The following is a 20,195-nucleotide window of genomic DNA, read 5'->3' as shown; positions in this document are numbered from 1 at the left end:
TGTGTGTGTGTGTGTGTGTGTGTGCGTGCGTGTAAACGACTGACCGGCTGTGTGCGTGCGTGCGTGCGTGAGTGAGGGTGTGTGTGTGTGTGTGTGTGTGTGTACGTGTGAGTGAGCGTGTGTGTGCGTGCGTGCGTGTGTGTGAGCATGTGTCTGTTAGGATCTATCTCACCTGGTCTGAAGTCCTCTGGCTGGTCCCAGTGTTCCGGGTCGTGGTGTATGGCCCACATGTTCACCAGTACACGGCTTCCCTTACAGATGGAATGACCGCCGATACTGGGGAGGAAAGAGAGACTGGCCATGTCCAAAAACCTGTACTTGAACTCTACATAATAGGCATTTTGGGTATGCGAAAATATACGTTTTATAGTATGTGATAGTTTGAAAATGTAGTATGCTTTAGATCGCTTTAGTACGCTGTAGTACGCTGTAGTACGCTGTAGTATGCTGTAGTATGCTGTAGTACGCTGTAGTACGCTGTAGTATGCTGTAGTGTGCTGTAGTATGCTGTAGTATGCTGTAGTGTGCTGTAGTGTGCTGTAGTGTGCTGTAGTATGCTGTAGTGTGCTGTAGTATGCTGTAGTATGCTGTAGTGTGCTGTAGTGTGCTGTAGTGTGCTGTAGTGTGCTGTAGTATGCTGTAGTATGCTGTAGTGTGCTGTAGTGTGCTGTAGTATGCTGTAGTATCCTATAGTGTGCTGTAGTGTGCTGTAGTATGCTGTAGTGTGCTGTAGTGTGCTGTAGTGTGCTGTAGTATGCTGTAGTATGCTGTAGTGTGCTGTAGTGTGCTGTAGTGTGCTGTAGTACGCTGTAGTATGCTGTAGTATGCTGTAGTATGCTGTAGTGTGCTGTAGTACGCTGTAGTACGCTGTAGTGTGCTGTAGTATGCTGTAGTATGCTGTAGTGTGCTGTAGTATGCTGTAGTATGCTGTAGTGTGCTGTAGTGTGCTGTAGTATGCTGTAGTATGCTGTAGTGTGCTGTAGTGTGCTGTAGTACGCTGTAGTGTGCTGTAGTATGCTGTAGTATGCTGTAGTGTGCTGTAGTACGCTGTAGTATCCTGTAGTGTGCTGTAGTACGCTGTAGTATGCTGTAGTGTGCTGTAGTACGCTGTAGTATGCTGTAGTATGCTGTAGTGTGCTGTAGTACGCTGTAGTATGCTGTAGTATGCTGTAGTGTGCTATAGTACGCTGTAGTATGCTGTAGTGTGCTGTAGTGTGCTGTAGTATGCTGTAGTGTGCTGTAGTATGCTGTAGTATGCTGTAGTGTGATGTAGTATGCTGTAGTGTGCTGTAGTGTGCTGTAGTATGATGTAGTGTGCTGTAGTATGCTGTAGTATGCTGTAGTATGCTGTAGTGTGCTGTAGTACGCTGTAGTATGCTGTAGTGTGCTGTAGTACGCTGTAGTATGCTGTAGTGTGCTGTAGTACGCTGTAGTGTGCTGTAGTGTGCTGTAGTGTGCTGTAGTGTAATGTAGTGTGCTGTAGTGTGCTGCAGTATGCTGTAGTATGCTGTAGTATCCTGTAGTGTGCTGTAGTGTGCTGTAGTGTACTGTAGTATACTGTAGTGTGCTGTAGTGTGCTGCAGTATGCTGTAGTATGCTGTAGTGTGCTTTAGTATTCTGTAGTATGCGGTAGTTTGCTGTAGTGTGCTGTAGTGTGCTGTAGTGTGCTGTAGTATGCTGCAGTGTGCTGTATTATGCTGTAGGGTTAGGGTTAGGTGTTAGTTACCTGCTGTGAGTCAGAAGGGATGGGACTATAACAGGTGAGGTAGGTCAGGTGTGTTAGTTACTTGCTGTGAGTCAGGGCGGTGTGATGGATGGGACTATAACAGGTGAGGTAGGTCCGGTGTGTTAGTTACCTACTGTGAGTCAGGGCGGTGTGAGAGATGGGACTATACAGGTAAGCTAGGTCAGGTGTGTTAGGTTCCTGCAGTGAGTCAGAAGGGATGGGACTATAACAGGTGAGGTAGGTCATGTGTGTTAGTTACCTGCTGTGAGTCAGGGCGGTGTGAGGGATGGGGACTATAACAGGTGAGGTAGGTCATGTGTGTTAGTTACCTGCTGTGAGTCAGGGCGGTGTAAGGGATGGGACTATAACAGGTGAGGTAGGTCAGGTGTGTTAGTTACCTGCTGTGAGTCAGAAGGCATGGGGACTATAACAGGTGAGGTAGGTCAGGTGTGTTAGTTACCTGCTGTGATTCAGAAGGGATGGGACTATAACAGGTGAGGTAGGTCAGGTGTGTTAGGTACCTGCTGTGAGTCAGAAGGGATGGGGACTATAACAGTTGAGGTAGGTCAGGTGTGTTAGTTACCTACTGTGAGTCAGTTCGGTGTGAGGGATGGGGACCATAACAGGTGAGGTAGGTCAGGTATGTTAGGTACCTGCTGTGAGTCAGAAGGGATGGGACGATAACAGGTGAGGTAGGTCAGGTGTGTTAGTTACCTGCTGTGAGTCAGGGTGGTATGAGGGATGGGACTATAACAGGTGAGGTAGGTCCGGTGTGTTAGTTACCTACTGTCAGTCAGGGCGGTGTGAGGGATGGGACTATACAGGTAAGCTAGGTCAGGTGTGTTAGGTTCCTGCTGTGAGTCAGAAGGGATGGGACTATAATAGGTGAGGTAGTTCAGGTGTGTTAGTTACCTGCTGTGAGTCAGGGCGGTGTGAGGGATGGAGACTATAACAGGTGAGGTAGGTCAGGTGTGTTAGTTACATACTGTGAGTCAGGGCGGTGTGAGGGATGGGGACTATAACAGGTGAGGTAGTTCAGGTGTGTTAGGTTCCTGCTGTGAGTCAGAAGGGATGGGACTATGACAGGTGAGGTAGGTCAGGTGTGTTAGTTACCTGCTGTGAGTCAAGGCGGTGTGAGGGATGGGGACTATAACAGGTGAGATAGTTCAGGTGTGTTAGTTACTTGCTGTGAGTCAGGGCAGTGTGAGGGATGGAACTATAACAGGTGAGGTGGGTCAGTTGTGTTAATTATCTACTGTGAGTCAGGGCGGTGTGAGGTAGGTCAGGTGTGTTAGTTACCTACTGTGAGTCAGGGTGGTGTGAGGGATGGGGACTATAACAGGTGAGGTAGGTCAGGTGTGTTAGTTACCTGTTGTGAGTCAGAAGGGATGGGACTATAACAGGTGAGGTAGGTCAGGTGTGTTAGTTACCTGCCGTGAGTCACGGCGGTGTGAGGGATGGACTATAACAGGTGAGGTAGGTCAGGTGTGTTAGTTACCTGCTGTGAGTCAATGCGGTGTGAGGGATGCGACTATAACAGGTGAGGTAGGTCAGGTGTGTTAGTTACCTGCTGTGAGTCAGAAGGGATGGGACTATAACAGGTGAGGTAGGTCAGGTGTGTTAGTTACCTGCTGTGAGTCAGGGCGGTGTGAGGGATGGGACTATAACAGGTGAGGTAGGTGAGGTGTGTTAGTTACCTGCTGTGAGTCAGGGCAGTGTGAGGGATGGGACTATAACAGGTGAGGTATGTCAGGTGTGTTAGTTTTCTTTTGTGAGTCAGGGTGCTGTGAGGGATGGGACTATAACAGGTGAGGTAGGTCAGTTGTGTTAGTTACCTGCTTTGAGTCAGGGCGGTGCGAGGGATGGGACTATAACAGGTGAGGTAGGTTAGGTGTGTTAGTTGCCTGCTGTGAGTCAGAAGGGATGGGGACTATAACAGGTGAGGTAGGTCAGGTGTGTTAGTTACCTGCTGTGAGTCAGAAGGGATGGGACTATAACAGTTGAGTCAGGGCGGAGTGAGGCAAGGGACTATAATAGGTGAGGTAGGTCAGGTGTGTTAGTTACCTGCTGTGAGTCAGGGCGGTGTGATTGACGGGACTATAGCCGGTGTGGAAGGTCAGGTATGTAAGGTACCTGCTGTGAGTCAGGGCGGTTTGAGGGATGGGGACCATAACAGGTGTGGTGGGTCAGGTGTGTTAGTTACCTGCTGTGAGTCAGGGTGGTGTGAGGGATGGGACTATAACAGGTGAGGTAGGTCAGGTGTGTTAGTTACCTGCTTTGAGTCAGGGCGGTGCGAGGGATGGGACTATAACAGGTGAGGTAGGTCAGGTGTGTTAGTTACCTGCTGTGAGTCAGAAGGGATGGGGACTATAACAGTTGAGGTAGGTCAGGTGTGTTAGTTACCTACTGTGAGTCAGGGCGGAGTGAGGAAAGGGACTATAATAGGTGAGGTAGGTCAGGTGTGTTAGTTACCTGCTGTGAGTCAGGGCGGTGTGATTTACGGGACTATAGCAGGTGAGGTAGGTCAGGTGTGTTAGGTTCCTGCTGTGAGTCAGAAGCGATGGGACTATGACAGGTGAGGTAGGTCAGGTGTGTTAGTTACCTGCTGTGAGTCAGGGCGGTGTGAGGGATGGGGACTATAACAGGTGAGATAGTTCAGGTGTGTTAGTTACTTGCTGTGAGTCAGGGCGGTGTGAGGGATGGGACTATAACAGGTGAGGTGGGTCAGTTGTGTTAATTAGCTACTGTGAGTCAGGGCGGTGTGAGGGATGGGGACTATAACAGGTGAGATAGTTCAGGTGTGTTAGTTACTTGCTGTGAGTCAGGGCGGTGTGAGGGATGGGACTATAACAGGTGAGGTGGGTCAGTTGTGTTAGTTACCTACTGTGAGTCAGGGCGGTGTGAGGGATGGGGACTATAACAGGTGAGGTAGGTCAGGTGTGTTAGTTACCTGCTGTGAGTCAGGGCGGTGTGAGGGATGGACTATAACAGGTGAGGTAGGTCAGGTGTGTTAGTTACCTGCTTTGAGTCAATGCGGTGTGAGGGATGCGACTATAACAGGTGAGGTAGGTCAGGTGTGTTAGTTACCTGCTGTGAGTCAGAAGGGATGGGACTATAACAGGTGAGGTAGGTCAGGTGTGTTAGTTACCTGCTGTGAGTCAGGGCGGTGTGAGGGATGGGACTATAACAGGTGAGGTATGTCAGGTGTGTTAGTTACCTGCTGTGAGTCAGGGTGGTGTGAGGGATGGGACTATAACAGGTGAGGTATGTCAGATGTGTTAGTTTTCTGTTGTGATTCAGGGTGCTGTGAGGGATGGGACTATAACAGGTGAGGTAGGTCAGGTGTGTTAGTTACCTGCTTTTAGTCAGGGCGGTGCGAGGGATGGGACTATAACAGGTTTGGTAGGTCAGGTGTGTTAGTTTTCTGTTGTGAGTCAGGGTGCTGTGAGGGATGGGACTATAACAGGTGAGGTAGGTCAGGTGTGTTAGTTACCTGCTTTGAGTCAGGGTGGTGCGAGGGATGGAACTATAACAGGTGAGGTAGGTCAGGTGTGTTAGTTACCTGCTGTGAGTCAGAAGGGATGGGGACTATAACAGGTGAGGTAGGTCAGGTGTGTTAGTTACCTGCTGTGAGTCAGAAGGGATGGGACTATAACAGTTGAGGTAGGTCAGGTGTGTTAGTTACCTACTGTGAGTCAGGGCGGAGTGAGGCAAGGGACTATAACAGGTGAGGTAGGTCAGGTGTGTTAGTTACCTACTGTGAGTCAGGGCGGAGTGAGGCAAGGGACTATAACAGGTGAGGTAGGTCAGGTGTGTTAGTTACCTGCTGTGAGTCAGGGCGTTGTGAGGGATGGGACTATAACAGGTGAGGTATGTCAGGTGTGTTAGTTACCTGCTGTGAGTCAGGGTGGTGTGAGGGATGGGACTATAACAGGTGAGGTATGTCAGGTGTGTTAGTTACCTGCTGTGAGTCAGGGCAGTGTGAGAGATGGGACTATAACAGGTGAGGTAGGTCAGGTGTGTTAATTACCTGCTGTGAGTCAGGGCGGTGTGAGGGATGGGACTATAACAGGTGAGGTAGGTCAGGTGTGTTAGTTTTCTGTTGTGATTCAGGGTGCTGTGAGGGATGGGACTATAACAGGCGAGGTAGGTCAGGTGTGTTAGTTACCTGCTTTGAGTCAGGGCGGTGCGAGGGATGGGACTATAACAGGTTAGGTAGGTCAGGTGTGTTAGTTTTCTGTTGTGAGTCAGGGTGCTGTGAGGGATGGGACTATAACAGGTGAGGTAGGTCAGGTGTGTTAGTTACCTGCTTTGAGTCAGGGCGGTGCGAGGGATGGGACTATAACAGGTGAGGTAGGTCAGGTGTGTTAGTTTTCTGTTGTGATTCAGGGTGCTGTGAGGGATGGGACTATAACAGGTGAGGTAGGTCAGGTGTGTTAGTTACCTGCTTTGAGTCAGGGCGGTGCGAGGGATGGGACTATAACAGGTTAGGTAGGTCAGGTGTGTTAGTTACCTGCTGTGAGTCAGAAGGGATGGGGACTATAACAGGTGAGGTAGGTCAGGTGTGTTAGTTACCTGCTGTGAGTCAGAAGGGATGGGACTATAACAGTTGAGGTAGGTCAGGTGTGTTAGTTACCTACTGTGAGTCAGGGCGGAGTGAGGCAAGGGACTATAACAGGTGAGATAGTTCAGGTGTGTTAGTTACTTGCTGTGAGTCAGGGCAGTGTGAGGGATGGAACTATAACAGGTGAGGTGGGTCAGTTGTGTTAATTATCTACTGTGAGTCAGGGCGGTGTGAGGTAGGTCAGGTGTGTTAGTTACCTACTGTGAGTCAGGGTGGTGTGAGGGATGGGGACTATAACAGGTGAGGTAGGTCAGGTGTGTTAGTTACCTGTTGTGAGTCAGAAGGGATGGGACTATAACAGGTGAGGTAGGTCAGGTGTGTTAGTTACCTGCTGTGAGTCAGGGCGGTGTGAGGGATGGACTATAACAGGTGAGGTAGGTCAGGTGTGTTAGTTACCTGCTGTGAGTCAATGCGGTGTGAGGGATGCGACTATAACAGGTGAGGTAGGTCAGGTGTGTTAGTTACCTGCTGTGAGTCAGAAGGGATGGGACTATAACAGGTGAGGTAGGTCAGGTGTGTTAGTTACCTGCTGTGAGTCAGGGCGGTGTGAGGGATGGGACTATAACAGGTGAGGTAGGTGAGGTGTGTTAGTTACCTGCTGTGAGTCAGGGCAGTGTGAGGGATGGGACTATAACAGGTGAGGTATGTCAGGTGTGTTAGTTTTCTTTTGTGAGTCAGGGTGCTGTGAGGGATGGGACTATAACAGGTGAGGTAGGTCAGTTGTGTTAGTTACCTGCTTTGAGTCAGGGCGGTGCGAGGGATGGGACTATAACAGGTGAGGTAGGTTAGGTGTGTTAGTTGCCTGCTGTGAGTCAGAAGGGATGGGGACTATAACAGGTGAGGTAGGTCAGGTGTGTTAGTTACCTGCTGTGAGTCAGAAGGGATGGGACTATAACAGTTGAGTCAGGGCGGAGTGAGGCAAGGGACTATAATAGGTGAGGTAGGTCAGGTGTGTTAGTTACCTGCTGTGAGTCAGGGCGGTGTGATTGACGGGACTATAGCCGGTGTGGAAGGTCAGGTATGTAAGGTACCTGCTGTGAGTCAGGGCGGTTTGAGGGATGGGGACCATAACAGGTGTGGTGGGTCAGGTGTGTTAGTTACCTGCTGTGAGTCAGGGTGGTGTGAGGGATGGGACTATAACAGGTGAGGTAGGTCAGGTGTGTTAGTTACCTGCTTTGAGTCAGGGCGGTGCGAGGGATGGGACTATAACAGGTGAGGTAGGTCAGGTGTGTTAGTTACCTGCTGTGAGTCAGAAGGGATGGGGACTATAACAGTTGAGGTAGGTCAGGTGTGTTAGTTACCTACTGTGAGTCAGGGCGGAGTGAGGAAAGGGACTATAATAGGTGAGGTAGGTCAGGTGTGTTAGTTACCTGCTGTGAGTCAGGGCGGTGTGATTTACGGGACTATAGCAGGTGAGGTAGGTCAGGTGTGTTAGGTTCCTGCTGTGAGTCAGAAGCGATGGGACTATGACAGGTGAGGTAGGTCAGGTGTGTTAGTTACCTGCTGTGAGTCAGGGCGGTGTGAGGGATGGGGACTATAACAGGTGAGATAGTTCAGGTGTGTTAGTTACTTGCTGTGAGTCAGGGCGGTGTGAGGGATGGGACTATAACAGGTGAGGTGGGTCAGTTGTGTTAATTAGCTACTGTGAGTCAGGGCGGTGTGAGGGATGGGGACTATAACAGGTGAGATAGTTCAGGTATGTTAGTTACTTGCTGTGAGTCAGGGCGGTGTGAGGGATGGGACTATAACAGGTGAGGTGGGTCAGTTGTGTTAGTTACCTACTGTGAGTCAGGGCGGTGTGAGGGATGGGGACTATAACAGGTGAGGTAGGTCAGGTGTGTTAGTTACCTGCTGTGAGTCAGGGCGGTGTGAGGGATGGACTATAACAGGTGAGGTAGGTCAGGTGTGTTAGTTACCTGCTTTGAGTCAATGCGGTGTGAGGGATGCGACTATAACAGGTGAGGTAGGTCAGGTGTGTTAGTTACCTGCTGTGAGTCAGAAGGGATGGGACTATAACAGGTGAGGTAGGTCAGGTGTGTTAGTTACCTGCTGTGAGTCAGGGCGGTGTGAGGGATGGGACTATAACAGGTGAGGTATGTCAGGTGTGTTAGTTACCTGCTGTGAGTCAGGGTGGTGTGAGGGATGGGACTATAACAGGTGAGGTATGTCAGATGTGTTAGTTTTCTGTTGTGATTCAGGGTGCTGTGAGGGATGGGACTATAACAGGTGAGGTAGGTCAGGTGTGTTAGTTACCTGCTTTTAGTCAGGGCGGTGCGAGGGATGGGACTATAACAGGTTTGGTAGGTCAGGTGTGTTAGTTTTCTGTTGTGAGTCAGGGTGCTGTGAGGGATGGGACTATAACAGGTGAGGTAGGTCAGGTGTGTTAGTTACCTGCTTTGAGTCAGGGTGGTGCGAGGGATGGAACTATAACAGGTGAGGTAGGTCAGGTGTGTTAGTTACCTGCTGTGAGTCAGAAGGGATGGGGACTATAACAGGTGAGGTAGGTCAGGTGTGTTAGTTACCTGCTGTGAGTCAGAAGGGATGGGACTATAACAGTTGAGGTAGGTCAGGTGTGTTAGTTACCTACTGTGAGTCAGGGCGGAGTGAGGCAAGGGACTATAACAGGTGAGGTAGGTCAGGTGTGTTAGTTACCTACTGTGAGTCAGGGCGGAGTGAGGCAAGGGACTATAACAGGTGAGGTAGGTCAGGTGTGTTAGTTACCTGCTGTGAGTCAGGGCGTTGTGAGGGATGGGACTATAACAGGTGAGGTATGTCAGGTGTGTTAGTTACCTGCTGTGAGTCAGGGTGGTGTGAGGGATGGGACTATAACAGGTGAGGTATGTCAGGTGTGTTAGTTACCTGCTGTGAGTCAGGGCAGTGTGAGAGATGGGACTATAACAGGTGAGGTAGGTCAGGTGTGTTAATTACCTGCTGTGAGTCAGGGCGGTGTGAGGGATGGGACTATAACAGGTGAGGTAGGTCAGGTGTGTTAGTTTTCTGTTGTGATTCAGGGTGCTGTGAGGGATGGGACTATAACAGGCGAGGTAGGTCAGGTGTGTTAGTTACCTGCTTTGAGTCAGGGCGGTGCGAGGGATGGGACTATAACAGGTTAGGTAGGTCAGGTGTGTTAGTTTTCTGTTGTGAGTCAGGGTGCTGTGAGGGATGGGACTATAACAGGTGAGGTAGGTCAGGTGTGTTAGTTACCTGCTTTGAGTCAGGGCGGTGCGAGGGATGGGACTATAACAGGTGAGGTAGGTCAGGTGTGTTAGTTTTCTGTTGTGATTCAGGGTGCTGTGAGGGATGGGACTATAACAGGTGAGGTAGGTCAGGTGTGTTAGTTACCTGCTTTGAGTCAGGGCGGTGCGAGGGATGGGACTATAACAGGTTAGGTAGGTCAGGTGTGTTAGTTACCTGCTGTGAGTCAGAAGGGATGGGGACTATAACAGGTGAGGTAGGTCAGGTGTGTTAGTTACCTGCTGTGAGTCAGAAGGGATGGGACTATAACAGTTGAGGTAGGTCAGGTGTGTTAGTTACCTACTGTGAGTCAGGGCGGAGTGAGGCAAGGGACTATAACAGGTGAGGTAGGTCAGGTGTGTTAGTTACCTGCTTTGAGTCAGGGCGGTGTGAGGAATGGGACTATAACAGGTGAGGTATGTCAGGTGTGTTAGTTACCTGCTGTGAGTCAGGGTGGTGTGAGGGATGGGACTATAACAGGTGAGGTATGTCAGGTGTGTTAGTTACCTGCTGTGAGTCAGGGCGGTGTGAGGGATGGGACTATAACAGGTGAGGTAGGTCAGGTGTGTTAGTTTTCTGTTGTGATTCAGGGTGCTGTGAGGGATGGGACTATAACAGGTGAGGTAGGTCAGGTGTGTTAGTTACCTGCTTTGAGTCAGGGCGGTGCGAGGGTTGGGACTATAACAGGTTAGGTAGGTCAGGTGTGTTAGTTTTCTGTTGTGAGTCAGGGTGCTGTGAGGGATGGGACTATAACAGGTGAGGTAGGTCAGGTGTGTTAGTTTTCTGTTGTGATTCAGGGTGCTGTGAGGGATGGGACTATAACAGGTGAGGTAGGTCAGGTGTGTTAGTTACCTGCTTTGAGTCAGGGCGGTGCGAGGGATGGGACTATAACAGGTTAGGTAGGTCAGGTGTGTTAGTTTTCTGTTGTGATTCAGGGTGCTGTGAGGGATGGGACTATAACAGGTGAGGTAGGTCAGGTGTGTTAGTTACCTGCTTTTAGTCAGGGCGGTGCGAGGGATGGGACTATAACAGGTTTGGTAGGTCAGGTGTGTTAGTTTTCTGTTGTGAGTCAGGGTGCTGTGAGGGATGGGACTATAACAGGTGAGGTAGGTCAGGTGTGTTAGTTACCTGCTTTGAGTCAGGGTGGTGCGAGGGATGGGACTATAACAGGTGAGGTAGGTCAGGTGTGTTAGTTACCTGCTGTGAGTCAGAAGGGATGGGGACTATAACAGGTGAGGTAGGTCAGGTGTGTTAGTTACCTGCTGTGAGTCAGAAGGGATGGGACTATAACAGTTGAGGTAGGTCAGGTGTGTTAGTTACCTACTGTGAGTCAGGGCGGAGTGAGGCAAGGGACTATAACAGGTGAGGTAGGTCAGGTGTGTTAGTTACCTACTGTGAGTCAGGGCGGAGTGAGGCAAGGGACTATAACAGGTGAGGTAGGTCAGGTGTGTTAGTTACCTGCTGTGAGTCAGGGCGTTGTGAGGGATGGGACTATAACAGGTGAGGTATGTCAGGTGTGTTAGTTACCTGCTGTGAGTCAGGGCGGTGTGAGGGATGGGACTATAACAGGTGAGGTAGGTCAGGTGTGTTGGTTTTCTGTTGTGAGTCAGAAGGGATGGGGACTATAACAGGTGAGGTAGGTCAGGTGTGTTAGTTACCTGCTGTGAGTCAGAAGGGATGGGGACTATAACAGGTGAGGTAGGTCAGGTGTGTTAGTTACCTGCTGTGAGTCAGAAGGGATGGGACTATAACAGTTGAGGTAGGTCAGGTGTGTTAGTTACCTACTGTGAGTCAGGGCGGAGTGAGGCAAGGGACTATAACAGGTGAGGTAGGTCAGGTGTGTTAGTTACCTGCTGTGAGTCAGGGTGGTGTGAGGGATGGGACTATAACAGGTGAGGTATGTCAGGTGTGTTAGTTACCTGCTGTGAGTCAGGGCGGTGTGAGGGATGGGACTATAACAGGTGAGGTAGGTCAGGTGTGTTAGTTTTCTGTTGTGATTCAGGGTGCTGTGAGGGATGGGACTATAACAGGTGAGGTAGGTCAGGTGTGTTAGTTACCTGCTTTGAGTCAGGGCGGTGCGAGGGATGGGACTATAACAGGTTAGGTAGGTCAGGTGTGTTAGTTTTCTGTTGTGAGTCAGGGTGCTGTGAGGGATGGGACTATAACAGGTGAGGTAGGTCAGGTGTGTTAGTTTTCTGTTGTGATTCAGGGTGCTGTGAGGGATGGGACTATAACAGGTGAGGTAGGTCAGGTGTGTTAGTTACCTGCTTTGAGTCAGGGCGGTGCGAGGGATGGGACTATAACAGGTTAGGTAGGTCAGGTGTGTTAGTTACCTGCTGTGAGTCAGAAGGGATGGGACTATAACAGTTGAGGTAGGTCAGGTGTGTTAGTTACCTACTGTGAGTCAGGGCGGAGTGAGGCAAGGGACTATAACAGGTGAGGTAGGTCAGGTGTGTTAGTTACCTGCTGTTTGTCAGGGCGGTGTGAGGGATGGGACTATAACAGGTGAGGTATGTCAGGTGTGTTAGTTACCTGCTGTGAGTCAGGGTGGTGTGAGGGATGGGACTATAACAGGTGAGGTATGTCAGGTGTGTTAGTTACCTGCTGTGAGTCAGGGCGGTGTGAGGGATGGGACTATAACAGGTGAGGTAGGTCAGGTGTGTTAGTTTTCTGTTGTGAGTCAGAAGGGATGGGGACTATAACAGGTGAGGTAGGTCAGGTGTGTTAGTTACCTGCTGTGAGTCAGAAGGGATGGGGACTATAACAGGTGAGGTAGGTCAGGTGTGTTAGTTACCTGCTGTGAGTCAGGGCGGAGTGAGGCAAGGGACTATAACAGGTGAGGTAGGTCAGGTGTGTTAGTTACCTGCTTTGAGTCAGGGCGGTGTGAGGAATGGGACTATAACAGGTGAGGTATGTCAGGTGTGTTAGTTACCTGCTGTGAGTCAGGGTGGTGTGAGGGATGGGACTATAACAGGTGAGGTATGTCAGGTGTGTTAGTTACCTGCTGTGAGTCAGGGCGGTGTGAGGGATGGGACTATAACAGGTGAGGTAGGTCAGGTGTGTTAGTTTTCTGTTGTGATTCAGGGTGCTGTGAGGGATGGGACTATAACAGGTGAGGTAGGTCAGGTGTGTTAGTTACCTGCTTTGAGTCAGGGCGGTGCGAGGGATGGGACTATAACAGGTTAGGTAGGTCAGGTGTGTTAGTTTTCTGTTGTGAGTCAGGGTGCTGTGAGGGATGGGACTATAACAGGTGAGGTAGGTCAGGTGTGTTAGTTTTCTGTTGTGATTCAGGGTGCTGTGAGGGATGGGACTATAACAGGTGAGGTAGGTCAGGTGTGTTAGTTACCTGCTTTGAGTCAGGGCGGTGCGAGGGATGGGACTATAACAGGTGAGGTAGGTCAGGTGTCTTAGTTACCTGCTGTTAGTCAGAAGGGATGGGGACTATAACAGGTGAGGTAGGTCAGGTGTGTTAGTTACCTGCTGTGAGTCAATGCGGTGTGAGGGATGCGACTATAACAGGTGAGGTAGGTCAGGTGTGTTAGTTACCTGCTTTGAGTCAGGGCGGTGCGAGGGTTGGGACTATAACAGGTTAGGTAGGTCAGGTGTGTTAGTTTTCTGTTGTGAGTCAGGGTGCTGTGAGGGATGGGACTATAACAGGTGAGGTAGGTCAGGTGTGTTAGTTACCTGCTTTGAGTCAGGGCGGTGCGAGTGATGGGACTAAAACAGGTGAGGTAGGTCAGGTGTGTTAGTTACCTGCTGTGAGTCAGAAGGGATGGGGACTATAACAGGTGAGGTAGGTCAGGTGTGTTAGTTACCTGCTGTGAGTCAGAAGGGATGGGACTATAACAGTTGAGGTAGGTCAGGTGTGTTAGTTACCTACTGTGAGTCAGGGCGGAGTGAGGCAAGGGACTATAACAGGTGAGGTAGGTCAGGTGTGTTAGTTACCTGCTGTTTGTCAGGGCGGTGTGAGGGATGGGACTATAACAGGTGAGGTATGTCAGGTGTGTTAGTTACCTGCTGTGAGTCAGGGTGGTGTGAGGGATGGGACTATAACAGGTGAGGTATGTCAGGTGTGTTAGTTACCTGCTGTGAGTCAGGGCGGTGTGAGGGATGGGACTATAACAGGTGAGGTAGGTCAGGTGTGTTAGTTTTCTGTTGTGAGTCAGAAGGGATGGGGACTATAACAGGTGAGGTAGGTCAGGTGTGTTAGTTACCTGCTGTGAGTCAGAAGGGATGGGGACTATAACAGGTGAGGTAGGTCAGGTGTGTTAGTTACCTGCTGTGAGTCAGAAGGGATGGGACTATAACAGTTGAGGTAGGTCAGGTGTGTTAGTTACCTACTGTGAGTCAGGGCGGAGTGAGGCAAGGGACTATAACAGGTGAGGTAGGTCAGGTGTGTTAGTTACCTGCTTTGAGTCAGGGCGGTGTGAGGAATGGGACTATAACAGGTGAGGTATGTCAGGTGTGTTAGTTACCTGCTGTGAGTCAGGGTGGTGTGAGGGATGGGACTATAACAGGTGAGGTAGGTCAGGTGTGTTAGTTACCTGCTGTGAGTCAGAAGGGATGGGGACTATAACAGGTGAGGTAGGTCAGGTGTGTTAGTTACCTGCTGTGAGTCAGAAGGGATGGGGACTATAACAGGTGAGGTAGGTCAGGTGTGTTAGTTACCTGCTGTGAGTCAGAAGGGATGGGACTATAACAGTTGAGGTAGGTCAGGTGTGTTAGTTACCTACTGTGAGTCAGGGCGGAGTGAGGCAAGGGACTATAACAGGTGAGGTAGGTCAGGTGTGTTAGTTACCTGCTTTGAGTCAGGGCGGTGTGAGGAATGGGACTATAACAGGTGAGGTATGTCAGGTGTGTTAGTTACCTGCTGTGAGTCAGGGTGGTGTGAGGGATGGGACTATAACAGGTGAGGTATGTCAGGTGTGTTAGTTACCTGCTGTGAGTCAGGGCGGTGTGAGGGATGGGACTATAACAGGTGAGGTAGGTCAGGTGTGTTAGTTTTCTGTTGTGATTCAGGGTGCTGTGAAGGATGGGACTATAACAGGTGAGGTAGGTCAGGTGTGTTAGTTGCCTGCTTTGAGTCAGGGCGGTGCGAGGGATGGGACTATAACAGGTTAGGTAGGTCAGGTGTGTTAGTTTTCTGTTGTGATTCAGGGTGCTGTGAGGGATGGGACTATAACAGGTGAGGTAGGTCAGGTGTGTTAGTTACCTGCTTTGAGTCAGGGCGGTGCGAGGGATGGGACTATAACAGGTTAGGTAGGTCAGGTGTGTTACTTTTCTGTTGTGAGTCAGGGTGCTGTGAGGGATGGGACTATAACAGGTGAGGTAGGTCAGGTGTGTTAGTTTTATGTTGTGATTCAGGGTGCTGTGAGGGATGGGACTATAACAGGTGAGGTAGGTCAGGTGTGTTACTTACCTGCTTTGAGTCAGGGCGGTGCGAGGGATGGGACTATAACAGGTTAGGTAGGTCAGGTGTGTTAGTTTTCTGTTGTGAGTCAGGGTGCTGTGAGGGATGGGACTATAACAGGTGAGGTAGGTCAGGTGTGTTAGTTACCTGCTTTGAGTCAGGGCGGTGCGAGTGATGGGACTAAAACAGGTGAGGTAGGTCAGGTGTGTTAGTTACCTGCTGTGAGTCAGAAGGGATGGGGACTATAACAGGTGAGGTAGGTCAGGTGTGTTAGTTACCTGCTGTGAGTCAGAAGGGATGGGACTATAACAGTTGAGGTAGGTCAGGTGTGTTAGTTACCTACTGTGAGTCAGGGCGGAGTGAGGCAAGGGACTATAACAGGTGAGGTAGGTCAGGTGTGTTAGTTACCTGCTGTTTGTCAGGGCGGTGTGAGGGATGGGACTATAACAGGTGAGGTATGTCAGGTGTGTTAGTTACCTGCTGTGAGTCAGGGTGGTGTGAGGGATGGGACTATAACAGGTGAGGTATGTCAGGTGTGTTAGTTACCTGCTGTGAGTCAGGGCGGTGTGAGGGATGGGACTATAACAGGTGAGGTAGGTCAGGTGTGTTAGTTTTCTGTTGTGATTCAGGGTGCTGTGAGGGATGGGACTATAACAGGTTAGGTAGGTCAGGTGTGTTAGTTTTCTGTTGTGAGTCAGGGTGCTGTGAGGGATGGGACTATAACAGGTGAGGTAGGTCAGGTGTGTTAGTTACCTGCTTTGAGTCAGGGCGGTGCGAGGGATGGGACTATAACAGGTGAGGTAGGTCAGGTGTGTTAGTTACCTGCTGTGAGTCAGAAGGGATGGGGACTATAACAGGTGAGGTAGGTCAGGTGTGTTAGTTACCTGCTGTGAGTCAGAAGGGATGGGACTATAACAGTTGAGGTAGGTCAGGTGTGTTAGTTACCTACTGTGAGTCAGGGCGGAGTGAGGCAAGGGACTATAACAGGTGAGGTAGGTCAGGTGTGTTAGTTACCTGCTGTGAGTCAGGGCGGTGTGATTTAAGGGACTATAGCAGGTGAGGTAGGTCAGGTATGTTAGGTACCTGCTGTGAGTCAGGGCGGTGTGAGGGATGGGGACCATAACAGGTGTGGTGGGTCAGGTGTGTTAGTTACCTGCTGTGAGTCAGGGTGGTGTGAGGGATGGGACTATAACAGGTGAGGTATGTCAGGTGTGTTAGTTACCTGCTGTGAGTCAGGGCGGTGTGAGGGATGGGACTATAACAGGTGAGGTAGGTCAGGTGTGTTAGTTTTCTGTTGTGATTCAGGGTGCTGTGAGGGATGGGACTATAATAGGTGAGGTAGGTCAGGTGTGTTAGTTACCTGCTTTGAGTCAGGGCGGTGCGAGGGATGGGACTATAACAGGTGAGGTAGGTCAGGTGTCTTAGTTACCTGCTGTGAGTCAGAAGGGATGGGGACTATAACAGGTGAGGTAGGTCAGGTGTGTTAGTTACCTGCTGTGAGTCAATGCGGTGTGAGGGATGCGACTATAACAGGTGAGGTAGGTCAGGTGTGTTAGTTACCTGCTTTGAGTCAGGGCGGTGCGAGGGATGGGACTATAACAGGTTAGGTAGGTCAGGTGTGTTAGTTACCTGCTGTGAGTCAGAAGGGATGGGACTATAACAGTTGAGGTAGGTCAGGTGTGTTAGTTACCTACTGTGAGTCAGGGCGGAGTGAGGCAAGGGACTATAACAGGTGAGGTAGGTCAGGTGTGTTAGTTACCTGCTTTGAGTCAGGGCGGTGTGAGGAATGGGACTATAACAGGTGAGGTATGTCAGGTGTGTTAGTTACCTGCTGTGAGTCAGGGTGGTGTGAGGGATGGGACTATAACAGGTGAGGTATGTCAGGTGTGTTAGTTACCTGCTGTGAGTCAGGGCGGTGTGAGGGATGGGACTATAACAGGTGAGGTAGGTCAGGTGTGTTAGTTTTCTGTTGTGATTCAGGGTGCTGTGAAGGATGGGACTATAACAGGTGAGGTAGGTCAGGTGTGTTAGTTGCCTGCTTTGAGTCAGGGCGGTGCGAGGGATGGGACTATAACAGGTTAGGTAGGTCAGGTGTGTTAGTTTTCTGTTGTGATTCAGGGTGCTGTGAGGGATGGGACTATAACAGGTGAGGTAGGTCAGGTGTGTTAGTTACCTGCTTTGAGTCAGGGCGGTGCGAGGGATGGGACTATAACAGGTTAGGTAGGTCAGGTGTGTTACTTTTCTGTTGTGAGTCAGGGTGCTGTGAGGGATGGGACTATAACAGGTGAGGTAGGTCAGGTGTGTTAGTTTTCTGTTGTGATTCAGGGTGCTGTGAGGGATGGGACTATAACAGGTGAGGTAGGTCAGGTGTGTTAGTTACCTGCTTTGAGTCAGGGCGGTGCGAGGGATGGGACTATAACAGGTTAGGTAGGTCAGGTGTGTTAGTTTTCTGTTGTGAGTCAGGGTGCTGTGAGGGATGGGACTATAACAGGTGAGGTAGGTCAGGTGTGTTAGTTACCTGCTTTGAGTCAGGGCGGTGCGAGTGATGGGACTAAAACAGGTGAGGTAGGTCAGGTGTGTTAGTTACCTGCTGTGAGTCAGAAGGGATGGGGACTATAACAGGTGAGGTAGGTCAGGTGTGTTAGTTACCTGCTGTGAGTCAGAAGGGATGGGACTATAACAGTTGAGGTAGGTCAGGTGTGTTAGTTACCTACTGTGAGTCAGGGCGGAGTGAGGCAAGGGACTATAACAGGTGAGGTAGGTCAGGTGTGTTAGTTACCTGCTGTTTGTCAGGGCGGTGTGAGGGATGGGACTATAACAGGTGAGGTATGTCAGGTGTGTTAGTTACCTGCTGTGAGTCAGGGTGGTGTGAGGGATGGGACTATAACAGGTGAGGTATGTCAGGTGTGTTAGTTACCTGCTGTGAGTCAGGGCGGTGTGAGGGATGGGACTATAACAGGTGAGGTAGGTCAGGTGTGTTAGTTTTCTGTTGTGATTCAGGGTGCTGTGAGGGATGGGACTATAACAGGTGAGGTAGGTCAGGTGTGTTAGTTACCTGCTTTGAGTCAGGGCGGTACGAGGGATAGGACTATAACAGGTTAGGTAGGTCAGGTGTGTTAGTTTTCTGTTGTGAGTCAGGGTGCTGTGAGGGATGGGACTATAACAGGTGAGGTAGGTCAGGTGTGTTAGTTACCTGCTTTGAGTCAGGGCGGTGCGAGGAATGGGACTATAACAGGTGAGGTAGGTCAGGTGTGTTAGTTACCTGCTGTGAGTCAGAAGGGATGGGGACTATAACAGGTGAGGTAGGTCAGGTGTGTTAGTTACCTGCTGTGAGTCAGAAGGGATGGGACTATAACAGTTGAGGTAGGTCAGGTGTGTTAGTTACCTACTGTGAGTCAGGGCGGAGTGAGGCAAGGGACTATAACAGGTGAGGTAGGTCAGGTGTGTTAGTTACCTGCTGTGAGTCAGGGCGGTGTGATTTAAGGGACTATAGCAGGTGAGGTAGGTCAGGTATGTTAGGTACCTGCTGTGAGTCAGGGCGGTGTGAGGGATGGGGACCATAACAGGTGTGGTGGGTCAGGTGTGTTAGTTACCTGCTGTGAGTCAGGGTGGTGTGAGGGATGGGACTATAACAGGTGAGGTATGTCAGGTGTGTTAGTTACCTGCTGTGAGTCAGGGCGGTGTGAGGGATGGGACTATAACAGGTGAGGTAGGTCAGGTGTGTTAGTTTTCTGTTGTGATTCAGGGTGCTGTGAGGGATGGGACTATAATAGGTGAGGTAGGTCAGGTGTGTTAGTTACCTGCTTTGAGTCAGGGCGGTGCGAGGGATGGGACTATAACAGGTGAGGTAGGTCAGGTGTCTTAGTTACCTGCTGTGAGTCAGAAGGGATGGGGACTATAACAGGTGAGGTAGGTCAGGTGTGTTAGTTACCTGCTGTGAGTCAATGCGGTGTGAGGGATGCGACTATAACAGGTGAGGTAGGTCAGGTGTGTTAGTTACCTGCTTTGAGTCAGGGCGGTGCGAGGGATGGGACTATAACAGGTTAGGTAGGTCAGGTGTGTTAATTTTCTGTTGTGAGTCAGGGTGCTGTGAGGGATGGGACTAAAACAGGTGAGGTAGGTCAGGTGTGTTAGTTACCTGCTGTGAGTCAGAAGGGATGGGGACTATAACAGGTGAGGTAGGTCAGGTGTGTTAGTTACCTGCTGTGAGTCAGAAGGGATGGGACTATAACAGTTGAGGTAGGTCAGGTGTGTTAGTTACCTACTGTGAGTCAGGGCGGAGTGAGGCAAGGGACTATAACAGGTGAGGTAGGTCAGGTGTGTTAGTTACCTGCTGTTTGTCAGGGTGGTGTGAGGGATGGGACTATAACAGGTGAGGTATGTCAGGTGTGTTAGTTACCTGCTGTGAGTCAGGGTGGTGTGAGGGATGGGACTATAACAGGTGAGGTATGTCAGGTGTGTTAGTTACCTGCTGTGAGTCAGGGCGGTGTGAGGGATGGGACTATAACAGGTGAGGTAGGTCAGGTGTGTTAGTTTTCTGTTGTGATTCAGGGTGCTGTGAGGGATGGGACTATAACAGGTGAGGTAGGTCAGGTGTGTTAGTTACCTGCTTTGAGTCAGGGCGGTACGAGGGATGGGACTATAACAGGTTAGGTAGGTCAGGTGTGTTAGTTTTCTGTTGTGAGTCAGGGTGCTGTGAGGGATGGGACTATAACAGGTGAGGTAGGTCAGTTGTGTTAGTTACCTGCTTTGAGTCAGGGCGGTGCGAGGGATGGGAATATAACAGGTGAGGTAGGTCAGGTGTGTTAGTTACCTGCTGTGAGTCAGAAGGGATGGGGACTATAACAGGTGAGGTAGGTCAGGTGTGTTAGTTACCTGCTGTGAGTCAGAAGGGATGGGACTATAACAGTTGAGGTAGGTCAGGTGTGTTAGTTACCTACTGTGATTCAGGGCGGAGTGAGGCAAGGGACTATAACAGATGAGGTAGGTCAGGTGTGTTAGTTACCTGCTGTGAGTCAGGGCGGTGTGATTTAAGGGACTATAGCAGGTGAGGTAGGTCAGGTATGTTAGGTACCTGCTGTGAGTCAGGGCGGTGTGAGGGATGGGGACCATAACAGGTGTGGTGGGTCAGGTGTGTTAGTTACCTGCTGTGAGTCAGGGTGGTGTGAGGGATGGGACTATAACAGGTGAGGTATGTCAGG

The 20,195-nt window shown here is 50.3% G+C and overlaps 1 protein-coding gene across 1 annotated transcript in view; it reads right to left on the bottom strand.

The window, feature by feature from the left end:
• The window catches only part of LOC110509408 (steroid 17-alpha-hydroxylase/17,20 lyase), a gene marked incomplete at its 3' end in the record, with an annotated part of 39,554 nt that overhangs the window by 329 nt on the left and 19,030 nt on the right, over positions 1-20,195 (bottom strand). The window contains exon 9 of the mRNA XM_036958440.1: positions 173-276. Within this exon, the coding sequence (XP_036814335.1) occupies positions 173-276 (104 nt within the window). The remainder of the gene's footprint in view (positions 1-172; positions 277-20,195) is intronic.

The sequence above is a fragment of the Oncorhynchus mykiss genome, chromosome 21 (assembly GCF_013265735.2).
Source record: "Oncorhynchus mykiss isolate Arlee chromosome 21, USDA_OmykA_1.1, whole genome shotgun sequence".
Lineage (NCBI taxonomy): Eukaryota > Metazoa > Chordata > Actinopteri > Salmoniformes > Salmonidae > Oncorhynchus > Oncorhynchus mykiss.
This window is presented reverse-complemented; position numbering and strand designations above follow the sequence as displayed.